Genomic DNA, 19,960 nt, shown 5'->3' with positions numbered 1-19,960 from the left:
AAAAATGTATAAAATCCTGTTAACTGTATGTATACTGCAATATATATTCATACTTTAAAAATTTATAAACATACAACTTTAATTTTGCTTTATCCCATGGTTGGTGGTGATAGTGCCTTACATTTTATAAGTAAAAGAGGGAAGAGAGCATAAATTAAATTATAATAAAAATCTGAGTATTAGGTAGTTGCATATATACTGCAGTAATTTTAAGATAAGGTTAGCCAAAGATGTTTTCACTGAAATAAATATCTAGTCAAAAGCCTAAAACTGCATACGTGTTTTTCAAACCAAATAAATAGCAGAAAAGAAATCTATTAAAGCTAAGTCTATATATTCTGAGAAATATTACATGTACTCTCTAATAATTAAAACACTTGAAAAGGTATGATTCAAATACTAAACAATATTGTTTTTCCTAAGATGGAATCATATCTGAGTAATATATAATCACTTGGCAAAACACATTTCTACCCAATAGAATACTTTTGTTGATGTATTCGAGAAAAGCTACTTAGCAAAAAAACCTGGTTTTTGATAGTGTTAGCACCTCCCTCAAACACTGGCGTCCTGGAAACACATACAGACTTGGTATTTAATTATATGACATCAAGGGGAAAAAAATTAAGACTCAAAAGTCAGTGTTGGGGGGCTGGGGGGTTAGGGGAAACAAGGACAAGGTGTCTCCATACCTTGTAAACATCTATAAACACTCAAGGAATTTCATTTTTCTCTTCCAGGTACCATAACGTCTTGGGTAGTGATTTTTATTCTGCCTATCAACAGTGCTTTGAACCCAATTCTCTATACTCTGACCACAAGACCATTCAAAGAAATGATCCATCAGTTTTGGTATAACTACAGACAGAGAAGATCCATTGACAGCAAAGGAAGTCAGAAGACATATGCTCCATCGTTCATCTGGGTAGAAATGTGGCCCCTGCAGGAGATGCCCTCTGAGCTAATGAAGCCAGCTCTTTTCACAGACCCCTGCGAATTATCACTCATTTCTCAATCAACTAGACTCAATTCCTATTCATAACTGACTGAAACCTATTTCTACACAGAGAATATTGTGGGATGCTTTATGATGGATTTACTAGTATAAAATAAATGCCACAAAATAATTTATAATAACGGCTAAAATAAATTAGCTTACATGGACATGAGGCTATTTGGGAAAAAATCAAAATGACTGATGCCCATGTAAAGGGAAATAAATTATATTGATAATGTGTATAAACTGGTACATATTTTGGATAGGAAACTAAGAGAAATCTACTTCAAGGTTCATTCATTCTTTTACCATGCATTTATTGAGTACCCACTGTGTGCATGGCACTGCAGTAAATTCCTGGGAGTAGACAGTATAGAATCTTTTCAATTTGCAATGTTAAGTTGTATTTAACTACAAGAATATAAAAAGTCCATCTGCAGCTACTAGTTTAAGGTAGAGCTTTGTCTGTCTTGCTTACCAGCAAAAGTGAGAATCACAGACACTCTTAAATAAAGGTTTATGGTTTTGGAATAATCAGTATACTAGCATCAGAAAAAATGTCTGATTATTAGCAAAGTACAGACATTTTGTTTTAAGAACTCATCTTACCTCTCTTCAAGTATGTATACTTGAGAGCCAATAAACATATTTATTACTATGAAAAAAGAGCTCTGATATTAACTCAAAACAGCACCTCTCTGTCTCTTCCTTCCCAGTTGTCTTTTTGCTTTAAATGAGCACCATTATATGAGATCATAAAAAGAGAATAAAAGTATGGCAAAGGAATGAGTCAGAAAAGCTAGAACAAGGATAGACATTTAGATCAGTGGAACAGAAGTGAGAGTCCAGAAATAAAACCCTCATATTTAACAGTCAGTTGATGTTCAACAAAGATGCCAAGACAATCAAATGGGGAAAGAACAGTTTTTTCAACAAATGGTGCTGGGACAACTGGATATCCATATGCAAAATAATGAATTTGGACCCCTACCTTGCACCGTATACAAAAGTTTACTCAAAACGAACTGACGACATAAATATGACATGAATCACTTAGAAGAAAATATATGGGAAATCTTCCAAACCCTGGATTTGGCAACGGATTCTTAGATATAACAACAAAAGCATGAGCAACAAAAGGAAAAAAAATGGATAAACTGGGCTTCATCTAAATTAAAACCTTTTGTGCATCAACAAACATTATTAAAAGAAGTGAAAAGACAATCTTCAGAATGAAAGAAGTTTCATTCATATATCTGAGAAGGGTTTAATGTCCAGAATATATAAAGAACTCTTATAACTCAACAAAAAAGACAAGCGACCCAATTTATTAAATGGGCAAAGGACTTGAATAGACTTTTCTCCAAAGAAGATTCATAAATGGCCAATAAGCATGTTCAATATCACTAATCATTAGGAAAATACAAATTAAACTATAATGAGATAACACTGCACGTACTAGGAGGGCTATAATTTAGAAAAACAAAAACAGAAAATAACAAGTATTGGCAAGGACGTGGATATTGAAAACCTTTCTACATCGCTGGTCAGAATGTAAAATGATGCAGTCACTGTAGAAAACAGTTTGGTGATTCCTCAAAAGCTTATCATAGGGCTTCCCTGGTGGCGCAGTGCTTGACAGTCCGCCTGCCAATGCAGGGTACATGGGTTTGTGCCCCGGTCCGGGAAGATCCCACATGCCGCGGAGCGGCTGGGCCCGTGAGCCATGGCCGCTGAGCCTGCGCGTCAGGAGCCTGTGCTCTGCAACGGGAGAGGCCACAACAGTGAGAGGCCCACGTACCAAAAAAAAAAAAAAAAAAAAAAGCTTATCATAGTATTCCCATATGATATAGCAATTTCATTCTTGGGTATAAACCCAGAAGAAAACAGGACTCAGATCCTTGTATTCAGATACTCATCATAGCATTATTCACAGCAGCCAAAAGATGGAAACAACCCAAGTGCCCGTGAACTGATGAACAGATAAACAAAATGTGGTGTATACATATGATGGAATATTATTCAGCCATAAAAAGAATAAATTCTGACACATGCTATAACACGATGAACGCGAATAAACCAGGCACAAAAAGTTCAAATGACTGTATGATTCCATGTACATGATATATCTAGAATAAGCAGATTCATAAAGACAAAGTAGATCAGAGGTTACTGAGGTGGGAGGGTTGGGGAGATGATGCCTGAGAAGTACAGAGTATCTTCTTGGGCAAAAAGAAGTTCTATAATTGATTGTAGTGGTAGATAAACAACTCTGCGGTTATATGAAAAGCCACTGAATTGTACACTTTAGATGCGTGAATTTTATGGTATGTAAATTATATCTCAATAAAGCAGTTAAGGGAAAAGAAAAAAAGGGCCATAATGCACTGATTCAGGACCTGAACTTCAGGGGGAAAAGATCCGCATGTTTTACTCTATAGGACACTTTTACTCTACAGAGAAAGTCATCAGGGGATGAATTTACCTTCTGTTCATGTGGTCGGCAAGTTCATCAGATACTTTTTAGCTCTGAGCTATTGAAATTTTTTGCTTTCATAATTTGAAAACATTACACAGGAATAAAATGTTTTCAGGTAGTTTTAAATACCCCCCAAATGTCTGAAACATGAAAATACTGGAATCAAAAACATAACAAATTTATTGAATAATTATATAGATTTCTTTTGAAAATAAACTACCCGAACTTTAATTCTGTTAAAAATATGCCTTGTCTGAGTCATTTCTGTTCTTACACGGAATGATACCAATGTTTTCCACATGAAGAATGTGCTAGGCCTTCAACAAATGTGTATATATATATATGTTTACATATATAAAAAGATTTATTATAAGGAATTGGCTCATGTGATTATGGAGGCTGGCAAGTCCAAAAACCTGCAGAGCCAATGTCCTAGTTCAAGTCCAAAGGCCAGAAGCTCTGTAGAACCAGGAAAAGCTAATGTCTCAGTTCACAGGTCATCAGGCAGGAAGAGCTGTTTCCAAGGCCTTCGACTGATTGAATGAGGCCCACCCAGATTATGAAGGGCAATCTGTTTTACTCAGGCTACCAATTTGTTAATCTCATCCAAAAATGCCCTCACACAAGCACCCAGAATGTTTGGCCAAAATATATGGGTACCCTGTGGTCCAGCCAAGTTGACACATAAACCATCGCATGGGAAGAGTAAATAAAATCACAACCTTGAATATTAATAGGTCTAACCAAAAGCTAGGTAGCTAGGTATGTTATAGACAAGCATATTAGTTTTGGTGTCAGAGACCCTCAGGCAAATTATTTCATCTCAGCCTGTTTTGTATTCTGTAGATAGGAATAATATCACTTTCCTCAGAGAGCTAATATGGTTACATGAAATAATGTCTATAAAGCTCCCAGCATACTGTCTGATGCATATTTCATACTAGGAACTTTTGAAACTAAATACACTATTTTAATGCTAAAAACTCCATCTTATTGACTTCAGCCTCTTGAGGCTTTTAAAAGTTTACATCAGTCAGAATAATAAATTGTCTGAGGTTTGTATAGAGCTGGCAATGAGCTACTAAGTTTAAATTTTTTTCTGAAGTCTTTAAGAAATGTTTATGCTCTGAGCTCTTCCCCAATCTCTCCCATGAAGCAGAGCAAAAAGAAATATAAAACGGGATGATTTTCTTTAAAAGCCACTCTTGAAAATCAGATGAACTTCTCTGTGGACCCTACCGGGCAACAGAAACTATAAGCAGAGCGGAGCTGCAGGCCTGTGAGCTCCAACATTAGCAGCTATAAGTTTGGTAGAGGAATTAACTAAAGTGTCCATAGACGGCTCAGTGCCTGAAATCAGGTTTAGCCCAAGCTGATGGCAATTAAACAAAATTAGAAATCAACTAACATGCTTTTTCTAACTTAAAAAAAAACATACATGGGGGAGGCAGGGAGAGGAACTCACACAAAAACCAAAGTAGTACAGATCACACTCATGATACAGCCAAAACAGGGGAAGTTACAGGGAATCTTAGCTTGAGATCAAGCAAATAGATCAAAAGAATAGAGAGCTCAGACTGAGGCATTTATATGGCAATCGAATGACATGTAGCATTTGAAACATGGTATTTGGAGGAACACCTATACACATACAAAACAAGACCCGAAAATCAAACCATAAGCAAAAAGAAATTCAGGTGGATTAAACACCTAAACATTAAAAACAAACTTTTTTAACTTTTGGAAAGACATATAGGAGAGCATCTTTATGACATTTCCTAGACAAGACCCAGAAAACACTATTATGAAAGATTGGTGAGATCAAATTAAAATGAAAAACGTTTATTCAAGGAGACTCTATAATCAAATATAAAAATAAACCACAGACTACAAAAGATGGTTGAAACATACATAATGGATCATTAGTTAGTATTCAAAATATGTAATACCTACAAATCCATAAGGGAAACACAAAACATAACAGAAAAATGGACAAAAGGTATGGTCTGGGAAATCACACTGCATTTCCTCAATAGGCTGGTACTTACACAAGTCAGCACTATTCAACGTGGGAGACTACAGGGCCATGGGTTTCAGGCGAGAGAAGACCACTGGGGCCCTCTGGAGGCTGGTTACTATATACACAAAATAGTAGTGTTTTTTTTTTTTAAACTGAAGTATAGTTGATTTACTGTATTAGTTTCAGGACAGTACTTTGCAGTGTTATGAAAACGTGTATACGTATTAAAAATACAAGAACGTAAACTAGAATATGCACCACCTCTAGGACAGTGGTTATCTCTGGGGAGAGAAGAAGGGGATGGGATCAAAGAGGTAACAAAACAAGCTTCAAATGCATCTAACATTTACATACATGCACAGATCTGAAGAAAACATACCAACTGCTAATTCAGTAAATCCACACGGTGAGAATACATGGGTGTTCTTCAAATCATTCACCTTTCCTGTTAGGTTTGAAATATTTCAGTAAAAAGTTTTAAAATAATGAACCCCCAAAAATGGAAATAACATTTGGTTTGAACAAAAGTTTATTTTTGTACATTTTAAAAATTGCAATTTTCATGACACATAAGAAAAACAGTTTTCTAATATCAAAACAAGCATCTCTTTGGTATAGGAACACACCATATGTGTTATCCTTAACTTAAAAAAATTAATCAAGAACCATGACCTAATATGCTAAACAAAACTATCCTTTGCCCATCCATGTGTCCCCTTTCACAGGCCCATTGTGGGGCTTGGGAATATAGTTCTGTACATACCTCCTTACCTACAAAGAAGTAAGATACTGTATCGGAGGCATCCAGAAGTTACACAGCAAGAGAATTAGTTGGTTCAATCACTGACATATTCGACACAAACCCACCAAAAAAGAGAAAGAGAGAGAGAGGGAGCGCAACGTAAGATACGGGACAAGTGAAATAGAACACTGTCATGAAGATCGAATAATAGGAAAATAATTACACCATTTAAATTTGATGCATTTTTAAAAAGTAACTTGTTTAGGGCTTCCCTGGTGGCGCAGTGGTTAAGAGTCCGCCTGCCGATGCAGGGAACGCGGGTTCGTGCCCCGGTCTGGGAGGATCCCACATGCCGCGGAACGGCTGGGCCCGTGAGCCATGGCCGCTGAGCCTGCGCGTCCGGAGCCTGTGCTCCGCAACGGGAGAGGCCACGACAGTGAGAGGCCTGCGTACCGCAAAAAAAAAAAAAAAAAAAAAAAAAAAAAAAAAAAAAGTAACTTGTTTAGAATTATTATATTTAGAATTTAGAATTATTACTTGCCAAGCTCCAAAATAATACAGAGCCACAATTTTGATAAGGCACTTTAAAGAGAGCAAACATATAACAACATCAAATATGAGAAATATCCATAAAAGCAGTTAACCTTAGGAAAAAAAATAGGCATTCTTTCAAGACAGGTTTCAGTAAACGCTTTTTTGGAAAGCATCATAGAAGCGTGAAAAATATTTATCATATATTTCAAAAAGCTGTCAACAGTTAAAGTTCAAAATCTTGTTTAAAAAAAAAGATAACATTTTCCTTCAGGTCAATGAGGTTCTGACTCAAATATCTTTTCGAGAAACAATTATAATCTTTATGCTAAAAACAGGAAGAAAAAACAGATTTTAATTACGTTGTCAACTCTTATTCATCAAACATTTAGTGATTGTTGTGTAACAGACTTCTAGCTGCTGGACATATATAAGTAATAAGACACAATCATTGGTTCTAGGGAACTTAGCCTAATGGAGCGGAATCTAACATTGGTCCATATAATAAAGCTCGACTTCAAACTCTGCAATTTTTGGTATCTTCTTGCAAACTGAAGAGAATAATGGTCCACCTGCTACTGGTAGCACTGTGGCATTATTAATATCATCTACTGATTAACTTCCATAGAAGAATCTTTGAAAGTTTAGAGAACAGAAAATGTTTAAAGATAAACGGGCCAGCATCAAAAATAACATCATATTCTGTTTTCACAAAATGAAGAAAACCAAGAAAAATTTCATCTTCTGTATACAGAACTGCTGGTGATTATCCTATCCACACGGTACATGTGCACACATCATAAATGAGGTGGTATGGATTACTACAGTCAAATCAGTTGTCAGGCTTCAAGGAATCATAGCCTTCTTTCAAGAGGTCCCGCCATGTTTTAAGGAAACGTGCATTTTCTGTACATTTGAAGGCAAGCTCTTCCACTTGAGCTGATACTGCAGATGCAGCTTCAAGAAGTTTGGTTAATGAAAATGCTGCCTGAAATTATAAAAAAAAAAAAAAGTCAAACAATAGAAGCTTTTTAAAAAAAATTCTCTCCACATCTTATAAACCAACCTGAAAATAACTTAGAACCTCGAATTCAATGCCCAAGTTATTTTCTTTCAAAGTAAAAAAATCTACAAACTAAAACATCAGCTCTTGGAACTGATCAGCTCGTGGAACCTAAGAAATTTTCTTTTCTTTTTTTTTTTTTAAATTTAGTTGCTTCTTTGCTTGCACCGGGTCTTAGTTGCAGCAGGCAGGCTCGTCCCAGGGGCACGCGGGCTCACTAGCTGTCCGGCGCCGGCTCTACAGCGCGCGGCTCAGATGCCCAGGTGGCACGCGGGATCTTAGTCCCCCAGACCAGGGCTCGGGCCCGCCTCCGCTGCGTTGCAAGGCGGATTCTTAACCACTGGGCCACCCGGGAAGTCCCAGAAGTTCTTCTATATGAAGCTTTGAGGAAGTATGTCTGCGAGAAAGATAATCCATGACGGATGAGACATGAGCAGTCAGCATTTTTTTTCGTTGAAAATACACTAGAGTCTCATTTAGCTCAACAAGACGCCTTGGGCCCGTTGACACCAAGTACCAGAAGTATCTGAAGGTCTTCTTATGACACAGCTCTTACCGATACGTGGGTACCAAGGGCCGTGCTCCACTGTCTTTACCTGTGAACGCGGCAGACCGTGAAAACGTACAGACCAAAGAACAGACCCTCAAGTTACACATCCGCACTGCATTCTACGCACTCACTTGGAACCAGCCTGCTCAGCAGAGACAAACTGCTGCAGCACTCTCGCCATCTTCTAGAACAACAAATACCGACTGAGCAACGAGACATTAACGGAGTTCACTCCGCAGTTTGTGATCTGCACGGGAGGGTCTCCCAGTTAAGACACACCCTACACTTGACCTTAAATCGTGAAACCGGGACCCCTCGGGGAGGAGGGGTTTGGAAATTGGAGGTTCAACAGAAGCCGTCCAGACCCGGCGTCCCAGCAGACACCCCCGGGAGGGGTCTCTGCCCCGTTAGTGGAAGCCGTCTGGACCACCGGGCGGGGAGTGACCCGTCCTGACTGGGTCCGCCCGTACAGATAATCGCCTTGTCAGCGGGCTCTGGGCAGGCGGCCAACCGGGACGGGGGCGCCTTAAGTCCCGGCAGAGGGATCACGGCCTGGCCCTCAGCCCCGCAGACGAGGTGGGGCGGGCGATGCGAACTGCGCGGTTTCGGGTTACAGCGCCGGACTGGAACCCGGCAGCCGAGCACGAAGAACCCCCGGCGCGGGCGCGGCGCGGGAGGGATGCCCGGGACTCCCGACGCGAATCCTGAACACGGGCGGGACCGGCCCGGACCCGCCGGCCGCACTCACGTCTCCGATCTGCAGCTCCACCTCCTCCAGCAGGTCCACCGGCCGGCCGCTGTTCCTGTTCGGAACCGTCCGGTCCAAACCCGCCGGGGTGCCGGGGGAAGATGCTGAAGCGTCTGAAGACGAGGCAGAGGAGGGCAGCGGCTGCGGGGAAAGCCGCAGCTCCTCCGGGTCCGCCATGGAGAGGGCTGGGGGTGGGACGGCACCTCGGCGGCCGAACTAATACCAACCGACTTTCAACCGCTCGCGCCTAAATCCCAGCTGGCCCGCCTCCTCGCCGCTCTCGGCCCTGGGCCGCGTAGCCCTGTCACTTTCTCGGGACAGCCAATCAGGTGCCAGTGAGTGCGCCTCGGGCAGCTCTGCGCTCCCGGAGCAGAAGACAACACCTCCCAGGGTGCCGTGCGCGCCGCTCCGCCCCACCTTCTTGGCACTGCGCGCGCGAAGCGCCCTGGGATTGGTGGTCTCGGCCCCCCAGAGCTCCGGCGGCCTCCGTGCGCCCCGGTGAGAGGCCGCGCCCCGGTGAGAGGCCGCGCCGCCTGCAGCCGCGGGCGGCGCCGGGACTTGGAGTCTCTTCCCTTGCCCCCTCAGTCCGTGACCCGGAAGCACTGCCTTCGTCGCGTCTCGCGCGGCGTCAGTGCACAGCAAGAGGGAGGCGGGAGCGCCATGAAGGCGGAGCAGTCGCTGAGGAGGGAGGCGGAGTCTCCGCGCGTGCAGGCGGGCGATGGCGCCCCCCGTGGCCTAGAGGTCACGCGTCCGGGCGAGCCGAGCGCGAGCTCCTCCCGCGGCGTCCGCCAGCGTATCGACTGCAGTGAACATGCAGGTGCCGCTGGCCAGGCTGGCCTGCCCGGGTGAGCGGGGTCTGGGCGCGCGGGTGAGGGGAGCGAGGTCGCGGGGCAGCCCGGGCCCGCGTCGTTGGGTGGAACCAAGGCAGAGGTCGCGCGGTCAGCGCCCGGCGGACCCTGGATTCCTCCCCGGCTCGTCCAGCTGCAGAGTTGACAACTAACTAGGCCAGAGGTCACGGGCGGAGGAAACTTGTCAGCACGGCGCCGCCGCGGAATCTCCCCGAGCGCCAGTGCTGAGCCCCCTCCCGAAGCCCAGGCGTAGTCTCTTGCCGAGTTGGAAATGGGTAAACTAACATTTGCACAGCTTTTCCCCTTGGTCTTCAGCTGGCTGGCGTCTTGGCAGTCGTCCTACTCCTTTCTTAAGAATTTGAACCGTTCTGCCACCAGCAGTAACTTTCAAATGCTGCCCAAGTGACCAGAGTGGATCTGGGGCCAGGAATTTTTCTGCGTTGCCTGAAATTAACTCTAGGGCTTGTCGTGTCATGGTTGCCCCTAGAACCGTCAGGATGACTTGGTAAAATACCTCATTACCCGCCCCTCCTTTCACTTAAGAAAAAAAAGTAGAATGATGCAGCGGCATGGGTTTTGTTTTGTTTTGTTTTACTTAAAAACAAAAGAACGGTTAAAAAGTAAAAAAAAAGTTTACTCCAGGATATTGAATTCTCCCACAACGGACTTAGTTTTTATCTTTAGTTTCTTTAAATTAATTTGTGGTTATAGAATAAACAGGTGTACCTATTGCAAAGTCAACGAATTTCATGAAATTAGAATTGTCAAATTCGGCCATCGTGGATTAAATAGTTAGGATTTCATTTAAAGTTTCTATACCTCGTGCGTGTATTACTACACCTAACGGGTATGTACTGTTGACTGAAAAAAAAAATGCACAACCTAAAGATTGCGAATTACGTTTTATTCGCAGACACACTGAGCACTTAAGCCCAGGAGACAGCTTCTTCAGATAGCTCTGAGGGACTCTTCTGAAGAGGTCAGGGAGAAGCCAAGATGCAGAGGAGTTTTTGTAAAAACAAACAAACACAAGCAAAAAAAAAAAAAAGCCAGGTAGTTGGAACATGAAAAGATTACTGCTCATTAGTGAAAACCAGATATCTCAAGTTAATGAATTCAGCATTTTACCCGGTATGGGAAGATGCAAGAGTCTGGCCTCATTGAACTCATTCCTTTGATGTGCACCTTTGCTCTCTGGGGCCAGTGTCCTGCTTCTCTCCATCCTGAATCCCCCCAGGGTGCACAGCTGGGACAGCTGCAGTGGCAGAGGGCTTGATGGCTCTACATCCTTTGTTTACTGAGATGGCAGGTGACATTCTTTGTCCACAGTGCCTCCTCTTACTCATAAATTTGACCAATGTTTGGGAGTCATTTCATGACCAGTTTTTGTCCCACGGCGCTAGGAGGGCTCATTCCTAGATCAGGCGAAGATTCTGCTGAGAGGCCACCCAATGGGTTATTTTGCGGATTGGGCCCTGTTGGTAATCTAAAATTCTCTGCAGCGCCTGTCTTACTAGTTGATGACGATCCAGGAGCTGTTTTCCCTTCTTACTTCTTCCCATATCTAAAGTTGCACTGTTACAATTATTCTAGAGTTATGTATGTGATCAACTGTCTTAAGACATCATTGATTTTGTTGGAGGCCTGGTTACACATTGGGTAATGCAAGAGAAAGCAATCTTATAAAATAGACAGGATATAAATAATACAGCTAATAACATTAGTAAGGTCAGAGTGCAGCAGAGAGAGGGCCAAGTCATAAGTAATTTGAAACTAACAAGAGAGCAAATTAAAACAATGATTAGTATAACTAGTTGTAATCTGGTCGAAATAAGCCATCAAGTCCCCAGGGGAGCCAGCTGGAGAAGCCAAATTCTGGAGGGATCAGGTAGAGAGAAAAAGAAATGTTTCATCTTTGTTTACAAAGGTATACTTAATCAACTTGGGGTAAGTGTAAGAGGAAAGGTTTTCCAGCTCAGTGGTATGATCTAAAAGTTGTCAGAAACTTGTATTTGTCAAATAGTCCTTTTTGTAAATCTTCTTGAAGATCTTCATTATATAAAAGCATCAGAGTAAAACAATGATTGTCTAAAAACGACAAAAGACTTAATATGGCATGGTTAAAGATCTGATCACAATGCAATTGACAAGAAACTTGGATATTTCTGTGACAAACAACATTTTAAGATAATAAATAGAATTATGACTGATAGCATTATACCAGGACATGTCAGACTTTTAGGAATTCTTTACAAATTTTGGAATATCTATATGAATGACATCTAACCTTAGAAGGTATTATCACCACTTATTTGACAGTGTTTCCCATGTACGTTAACATAAATAAACTTAGTTTAATATCTCTCTTCGAGATATCTCAGGATTCCTTTGAAACATATCAGAGTTATCTGGGGGTCAGAAGAACTTTAGTTAGAATTTTTGATTTGGGAAGTTTGTCAAAAGTATCAAAAAGGTTTCAAAACACTTGGTCAAATAGGATCATAGGTCGCTGTGAAACAACACTTAATTCACTTAACGAAAGTGACAAAATACTTCAAAAGCAAAAACAGATCACTTAGAGTCACGGAAACTCAATCTCTTATCAAAATCAGTGAAAACTTTGTTCTCTTAACAGAGAGAGGAACCAAGTCCATTCCTACATCAGCCTATTTTTAATAACAAAATCCATTTACCTAATTAAATTTAATCTAATCCCAGCCTGACCATGTCCGGAACTCCTTTTCAGGGCTCCCTTTCTGCAAACCTTCCACAACTTTCTGTGTTCATATTAGTTCCTTAATTTTTTTTAAGGAATTTTTTTAAGGAGAAGTAAATGTCTCTAGGACAAAATCACCCTTCTTTTTCCAACAAATTCATTTGTATTCTTCATATCTTCTTTTGCTGAGAACATACATCCTACTTTCCTAGCCCACTGAAATGTTTCCCTTGATATTTTTAGTAGCTTTGATTACATATTACAGTTTTAACCCTTAAAAACCTTAATCTTTAGCAAAAACTGAAAAGGAGCAAGTGATTATGAACTGTTTGTTCACAAACAGCATTTCCTGATTTGAATATTCTAAAACCTCTAGAAACATACATCTTCTCATAGCATAATTTCTTTCCTCAGTGTGGTACAAGACATGTGTCCAATAAACCCAAACATCTTTAGTTTCCCTCTCATAAGGAGACAAAAGTAGGTAGATTTAGACCTGTTTAGCAATTAACGTTCCAGTATTTTATCTTATTTGAAATAACCTGGATATTCAATAAATTCCCATCATTTTTAACTTGTCAAAACTCAAATTACCAAAAAATCTGAAGAAACTATTTTAAGATAGACATACCCAAAACATAATTATTCCTGAAGAGTTCACCTGAAAACTCTTATCTCATTTACATTTATTTTGTAACTTATGAAAATCGTACTATTTAATTTTTTTTCTTGTTGACAGACTGTTACAAATAACATGAACTTACGACCTTCAGTAAACCTAGGTACAATAAAAGTAAGACATGTCTGTACTGACTAAACCAACAAGCTTAAGATAGCTTTAATATCAGATACTAATTTAATATTGAATATTTCCTAGATCATGTGAACCCAAAATTCACTCTGGCCAGTTTCTTTTATATTTAGAAATATTTAGTTTGTAAGTGCTTATTTTAAGTCAATTAAATAGAGCTCTTTTATAAGTTTAATTTTCATAATATTTTCCAGAGTTTGAGACATCTCATATGTAATGTACACCCAGACATATAAACAGACAAAACTAGAGATCGCATAGCTTCACTCTAAAAGCTTAGTTATGAATCAGGTATTACCATATAAACTCACTAGTGTATAAGTAACAGTTGGAATAAGTTAAATTTGTTTGCTCAGATGACCAAGGCTTCACTATTTGTGGAAAAGACTTAAGATTTGTATTTGTCCTTGATAAACCCTTAAGGAGGCTATGAATTAGATTTTGGGTGAGGAAACCTTTCCAACAGTTTGAGTTTAAAAAGGCCTTTTTTCCCTTTTTTTCCCCTTGGTTTCAGGTTTTACCTGTTTGAGCTAATTAGGCTCAGTCTCTGGTCTTTGTGGGCTGTATTTACATTTCTGATTTGTAGAGATTTGAAAGGTACATCTGCTCCTAATTCTCCAAAGAACTGATCTGCCACCTAAATGATACTAAAATATTGATTTGCCCAACTATACTTACTTTATTTGCTTTTGTATCAGAGAGAAGATTTCCAACTAAACTGAAAATCAAGAGTTCCATGTTCTAGAACTTTAGGATTTAATTTATCATGACTCCAAAGCTTGCATAAGGCATTAACAACGGCCCTCTTTTTGAGTGCACAGGGTATACCCAGAGCAAAATGTCTATTATTATTTTTGTTGACCCCTGAATATTAGTTCCCATTTTTTACCTCATATTGTATGGGCTCAGGTAACCCTATTGGTTTCATTTCATATGTTTAATAGTTCATGAGGGCCAGATTCATATGCCCTGTCTTATAATACCAAGTAGAGGAAGCCCAGTGAAACATGTCTATCCCACAATAAATATCCCACAAGCCCAGTGAAACATGTCTATCCCAGTGAAACATGTCTATCCCACAATTTCAGCAAAAGAGATGTAAACATCTTATATAAAGCCTATTTAAATATACCAATTTTTATAAACTTCCATCTCAATTCTGTCAACTTTTATACCTTTAACTTTGGTTCCCATTAGGACCCAATCAACAAGCTTTGGTCATACAAGGAGTCCTAGAAGCTTTCTTTCATTCCCCAACCATTTTATCTATTTTGTTTAAAAGGCTCTGGGGTCCCTAGTGAGGGGTTGAACCAAGAGACTCAGGCCCTTTTGTCAGTCTTTTCATTTGATTAGTTGGCCTGTTGCCCCAAGTAACTGTTGGTCAGGTATCTAAATGTAATTTTCTTCCAGCCTTTTAAATATATATGTTTTTTAAACTGGGTAGAGTGGACTTGTTTGGGGCCCTTTAATGTTGGGAACCAATAGGGGGTCCCTTTGGCCCATCATCCATAGGTAGTGTTACATCAAAACCTTTTGTTTTAATCCCACTAACATCCATTTTATTTCTCCCATTTATTAATAACCATCTGTAGATTTCTTTATTTGGGGGTACTAGTCTCTAAAATTTCCACCTTGTCAGGAAGAAGTCTCTAGACTTTTCCCTTCATTTTTTTTAACTTCCATGTTAAACTAATTAACATTAATTAGCCTAATGCTTTTATTAGCATCTGTAAGACCCATTGAGGGGAAGCAGAGACCACAAATAAGTCTTCCCAAACTGTTTTTTTATTTGTTTGTTTTAAAGGAGTTCTTAGGTTAATCATTATATATGTCTTTTTCCACCTTCTAATTTGTTTTTTTCATGGGTGCCAATAAAACAACTGCTCACTATGAGAGCGCTCTAAAATTTTACCAGTTTAGAAGTATCTCCAATTTACAGGATCCATCATCTGGCCCTTAATGAGGTATATCTTAATAGTGGCTCAAACCAATAAAATGCAAGAGGCTTCCCAATAAGAGAGCGTGGAGGGTGCCGACTAAACAAGATCCAGAAGGTTTACTCCCAGAAATAGTCTAAGAAAGTAAAGGCCTTCGTTGAACAGGCTGACACGATGAAGGTTAAGATGGCAAAAAAAGTGCCTGAGAGTTGGCACAGACAGAAGACTGCTCGGAATCCCAGTCTGTTCGATTGGCTGACAGATGTACACCGTATGTTACCTTCCGGATGGCAGAGACCAAGTTTAAAAACACACACAGCACCGAAGATCAGGTAGAACATTTACATCTCAAAGACACAGGAAGGGAAATGCAAGCTCCCCCTAGAAGGACTTTTGTTACTTTAAGGTCAGAATTCTGAAAAGGTGTTTTATCAAGCCGGTTTTCTCTAACTTAACTGTGTGCACAATAAAAAAGCCCCATCTTTGTCATTTTTGAGGCAAGATTTCCTTTAATTCCCAGTTAAGTAAGTACTTGTAAGTATAAGGTTTGTATGTACATAAACCTGACTGGAGTCTTAGTTGGAGGCAAAGATATTAGGCCAGCCTCTCACCTCATCACCCAGTCCAGAACCCCCAGTGTCTTTTAGCCAGACCCCCCACCCCCAGTATCTTTCAGCTTGGGAGCCAGGTGCCTGTTACACACCACCACATAAAACTCTGGATCATCAACCAATAATCTGGAGCTCTGAGAACCAGGGGAGACTCACCCAGATTCGTCTGGAGTCTCTCAGGAGGTGGGTGGACAGAAGAGGCCTCTGCTGGTACCAAGGCTCCTGTTCCTCAGAGAGTTCAGGTGAAGGAGAGAAGTCAGCTCTAGGTCCCTTAGTGGTCGCCACACTGTCACCTGGGGGATAAAAGAACACAATGTAAAAGTTGAGAATTATGTTTTAGTCAACAGGCATTCTGAGGACTACAGCCCGGGAGACAACCTCTGAGACGGCTCTGAGGGACTGCTCCAGAGACATAAGGGAAGAGCCAGGATCTGGAGAGTTTTTGCAACAATAACAACCAAAACAAAAAACAAAAAAAAACAGGTAGTTGGAACATCAAAAGATTACTGCTAATTAGAGAAAACTAAAAATCTCAAGTTAATGAATTTAGTGCTTTTCCCTGTATGGGAAGATGCAAGAGTCTGGGCTTATTGAAATTATTCCTTTGATGTGCACCTATACCATCTAGGGCCAGTATCCTGCTTTTCTCCATCCTGAATCCCCTCAGGGTGCACTCTTGGGGGCAGCTGCAGTGGCTGAGGGCTTCATGGCCTCAACATCCTTTGTTTACTGAGATGACAGGCGACGTTCTTTGTCCACAGTTTGCTTTATGTTTTTTGGAATATCAAAGTAAATCGGACACTATCTGCCCTACTCTTAATTTAGTTGAAATCATTCTTGGGTCAAGTGCTATCCAAATTCCACCCAAATTACCATTTCTATTTTCATTGGGTATTTAAATCATTGCCATTTCATAGCCTGGTGTTAGCACTACTGGCATCAGAGATGGACATAGAATTGCCATCTGTGATTTTGTATGGTGATGTTATGAGTTCACTGGACTTTTTGACCTCGCTTCTCTACCACAATTCAGCCGGTGTGTCTAAGTGTTTAAATCTCAAAAATAAAATAGACAGTTACGTTTATGTCATTTTTTGGTCATATAGATGTTTTAAATTTTTAGTTAAGTGATCTTATGAGTTTTGAGATTTTTTTGCCACACTTAGAAAAAGCTTTCCAAATCAAAGTTTCTTTAAAAAAAATGACAGTTGTTTTCCCCATAATCTTTTTTGTGTGTGACTGTAAATGTTCTTTTTTAAGCAAGAGTTTTATTGAGATACAAGTCACACACCATACAATCACGTCATCTGAAGGATACGACTCAGCGGTGTTTAGTATATTCACAGAGTTGAGCAACCGTCACCACAGTGTGTCTTAGAACGTTGCCATCCTCCCAGAAAGAAAGCTCATACTCATTAACCATCACTCCCCAGCCCCTCCAGCCCTAGGTAACAACTCTCCATCCACTAATGGACATTTGGGTCGTTTCCACTGTGGGGCTGCTGTGAATAACGTACCTATGAACATTCATGTACAAGTTTTTGTGCAGACATATGTTCTCTTTTATCTTAAGTATATACCTGAGGAAGGAGAGGTCAGAGGTCACGGGGACAGGAGGCATTTCTGCCGCTGGCCTAGTTGCTGTGTAGCAGAGGGGTAGGCATCCGCCGCCACGTTCTGGAAGGTTCTTGGGCTCGACTAGGGCAGTAGCGCCAGGACTTTGGGTCTCTGCTGGCTGAGTGGAGCCGCCACCATGTTTGGCCGCTTGGTGGCGGGGAGGCTGGTGCAGACAGCTGCACAGCAGGTGGCAGAGGATAAATTTGTTGTTGACTTGCCTGATTATGAAAATATCAGCCGTGCTGTGGTTTTTATGCTGGGAACAGTCCCATTTCCTGAGGGAATGGGAGGATCTGTCTACTTCTCCTGTCCTGATTCAAATGGAATGCCAGTACGGCAACTCCTAGGATTTGCCGCGAGTGGGAAACCGAGTGCCATCTTCAAAACTTCAGGTCTTAAACCTGGAGGAGGAAGCCAGCACCCTTCTGGGGCCATGAATAGTGTCCGGACTCCATCTGTTGCTCACATTGGAAGTTCAGTGGAATTATTGGACAGTCTGGCTCAGCAGACTCCTGTAGGTAATGCTGCTGTGTCTTCAGTTGACTCATTTACTCAGTTCCCACAAAAGATGTTGGACAGCTTCTACAGTTTTGCTTCATTTGATGTCTCTCAGGCCCAGATGACACCAAGTCCATCTGAAATGTTCATTCCGACAAATGTGGTTCTGAAATGGTATGAAAACTTTCAAAGATGACTAGCACAGAACCCTCTCTTTTGGAAAACATAATCTGAATAAATTAATTTTTAATGGAAAAGAAAGTATATACCTATGACTGAGTTATACGGAAACTGTATGTTTAACATTCTGAGGAACTGCCAGACTGTTTTCCGAAGTGGCTGCGCCATTTTACTCCCCCCCCCCGAGCAGTGCACGAGGGTTCCAATTTCTGCACATCCTCTCCAGCGCTTGTTATGTCTTATTGATTATAGCTGTCTTAGTGGATATAAAGTGGTATCGTGTTGTGGTTTTGATTTGTATTTCTCTGATGGTTAATGATATTGAGCATCTTTTCATGTGCTTATTGGACATTTGTTTATTTCCTTTGGAGAAACATCTATTCAGATTCTTTGTGTGTTTTTAATTGGGTTGTTTGTCTTTTTGTTATTAGAAATTAGTTCTTTATATATGCCAGATACAAATTCCTTATCAGATATATGACGTGCGGATATTTTCTCCCCTTCCATGGGTTATCTTTTCCCTTTCTTGTTGGTATCTTTTAAAAACAAAAAGTTATCATTTTTATGAAGGACAGTGTATCTGTTTTCTCTTTTGTTGCTTGTGCTTTTGGTGTCATAGCTAAGAAACCATTGCCTAATCCAAGGTCACAAATATTTACACCCTTTTTTTTTTTTTTGAGATAGCACTGAGGAGTTCCCATACACCCTTCACCCAGCTTAACTTCATATCCGTAGAACAATTGGTAAGAAACTAACATTGGTGCAGTACTGTTAACTAAACTACAGACTTTATTCAGATCCTTTTCTGTCCAGGACCCCACATTGCTTCAGCTCTCACGTCTTCTCATATCAAGTCCACTTCAGTGTGGTAATTCCACTGTCTCTTCTTGTCTCTCATGACCTGGCATTTGCAGTGTGCGCTGGTCAGGCGCTTTGTAGGAGGTCCCTCGATCCGAGTCTGTCTGCTGCTTCCTCTCGATTAGACTAAGGTTGTGGATTTGGGGGAGGCATAGCACGAAGGTGAGGAGCCCTTCTCATGACATTACATCGTGTGATGCCAGGATGCCTTGTTGCTGGTAATGGTAAACTTGATCACTTGGGTAAAGTGTCTGTCATACTTCTCTACTGTAAAGCTAGTATTTTTCCCTGCCGCACTCTACTTGTTGGAAGCTAATCCTTAAGTTCAGCCCACACTCAAAAGCAGAGAGTCAAATAATTTGTGGATCTATCACCATAATCTTTTTTTAATTAATTAATTTATTTATTTTTGGCTGCGTTGGGTCTTCGTTGCTGCGCACGGGCTTTCTCTAGTTGTGGTGAGCGGGGGCTACTCTTCGTTGTGGTGCGTGGGCTTCTCATTGCTGTGTCTTCTCTTGTTGCAGAGCATGGGCTCGGTGCGTGGGCTCAGTAGTTGTGGCTCGCAGGCTCTAGAGCACAGGCTCAGTAGTTGCAGCTCACGGGCTTAGTTGCTCCGCGGCATGTGGGATCTTCCTGGACCAGGACTCGAACCCGTGTCCCCTGCATTGGCAGGTGGATTCTTAACCACTGCGCCACCAGGGAAGTCGTCACCATAAACTTTTATACTTTGACTTTTCCTGTTAAAATCATTGAT

General features: G+C 41.0%; 4 protein-coding genes across 9 annotated transcripts in view; 3 read left to right on the top strand and 1 right to left on the bottom strand.

The window, feature by feature from the left end:
• The window catches only part of RXFP1 (relaxin family peptide receptor 1), a gene marked incomplete at both ends in the record, with an annotated part of 94,359 nt that extends 93,317 nt beyond the window's left edge, over positions 1–1,042 (top strand). For all 4 annotated transcript variants that reach the window (XM_082838717.1, XM_082838718.1, XM_082838716.1 and 1 more), the window contains one exon: positions 741–1,042. In XM_082838717.1, coding sequence (XP_082694843.1) covers positions 741–1,042 — 302 coding nt within the window. The remainder of the gene's footprint in view (positions 1–740) is intronic.
• Positions 1,043–7,318: 6,276 nt separating this feature from the next.
• LOC309961009 (renal cancer differentiation gene 1 protein) lies at positions 7,319–9,679 on the bottom strand. The gene is made up of 2 exons (XM_082838025.1): positions 9,131–9,679; positions 7,319–7,757 (listed from the first exon to the last, which is right to left on the bottom strand). Exons 1-2 carry the CDS (start codon positions 9,305–9,307, stop codon positions 7,602–7,604), a joined length of 333 nt encoding a protein of 110 aa, XP_082694151.1. The 5' UTR covers positions 9,308–9,679; the 3' UTR covers positions 7,319–7,601.
• A 148-nt stretch (positions 9,680–9,827) lies between these two features.
• Positions 9,828–19,960, top strand: part of ETFDH (electron transfer flavoprotein dehydrogenase) — a 35,760-nt gene continuing 25,627 nt past the window's right edge. The window contains exon 1 of one of the 3 annotated variants that reach the window (XM_082838719.1): positions 9,828–9,975. In XM_082838719.1, the coding sequence (XP_082694845.1) occupies positions 9,942–9,975 (34 nt within the window). In that variant the 5' untranslated portion in view covers positions 9,828–9,941. Of the gene's footprint in view, positions 9,976–10,075; positions 10,254–16,499; positions 16,537–19,960 lie in introns of those variants that run through there. The other 2 variants (XM_082838720.1, XM_082838721.1) reach the window with 2 other exon arrangements.
• Positions 17,778–18,364, top strand: LOC309960925 (protein Hikeshi-like; the record flags this gene model as incomplete). Its single annotated transcript, XM_082837917.1, has 1 exon — positions 17,778–18,364. Exon 1 carries the CDS (start codon positions 17,807–17,809, stop codon positions 18,362–18,364), a length of 558 nt encoding a protein of 185 aa, XP_082694043.1. The 5' UTR covers positions 17,778–17,806.

The sequence above is a fragment of the Leucopleurus acutus genome (genome assembly GCF_964270905.1).
Source record: "Leucopleurus acutus genome assembly, chromosome: 4".
NCBI lineage: Eukaryota > Metazoa > Chordata > Mammalia > Artiodactyla > Delphinidae > Leucopleurus > Leucopleurus acutus.
Note: the sequence above shows the minus strand (reverse complement) of the source record. Positions and strands in the feature narration are given on the sequence as shown.

Excerpts from the sequence above, each read along its gene's own strand:
- LOC309961009 (XM_082838025.1), bottom strand. The coding sequence starts at position 9,307 with ATGGCGGACCCGGAGGAGCTGCGGCTTTCCCCGCAGCCGCTGCCCTCC. Across the intron at positions 7,758-9,130 it reads TGGAGCTGCAGATCGGAGAC|GCAGCATTTTCATTAACCAA; the intron begins GTGAGTGCGGCC and ends TTATAATTTCAG.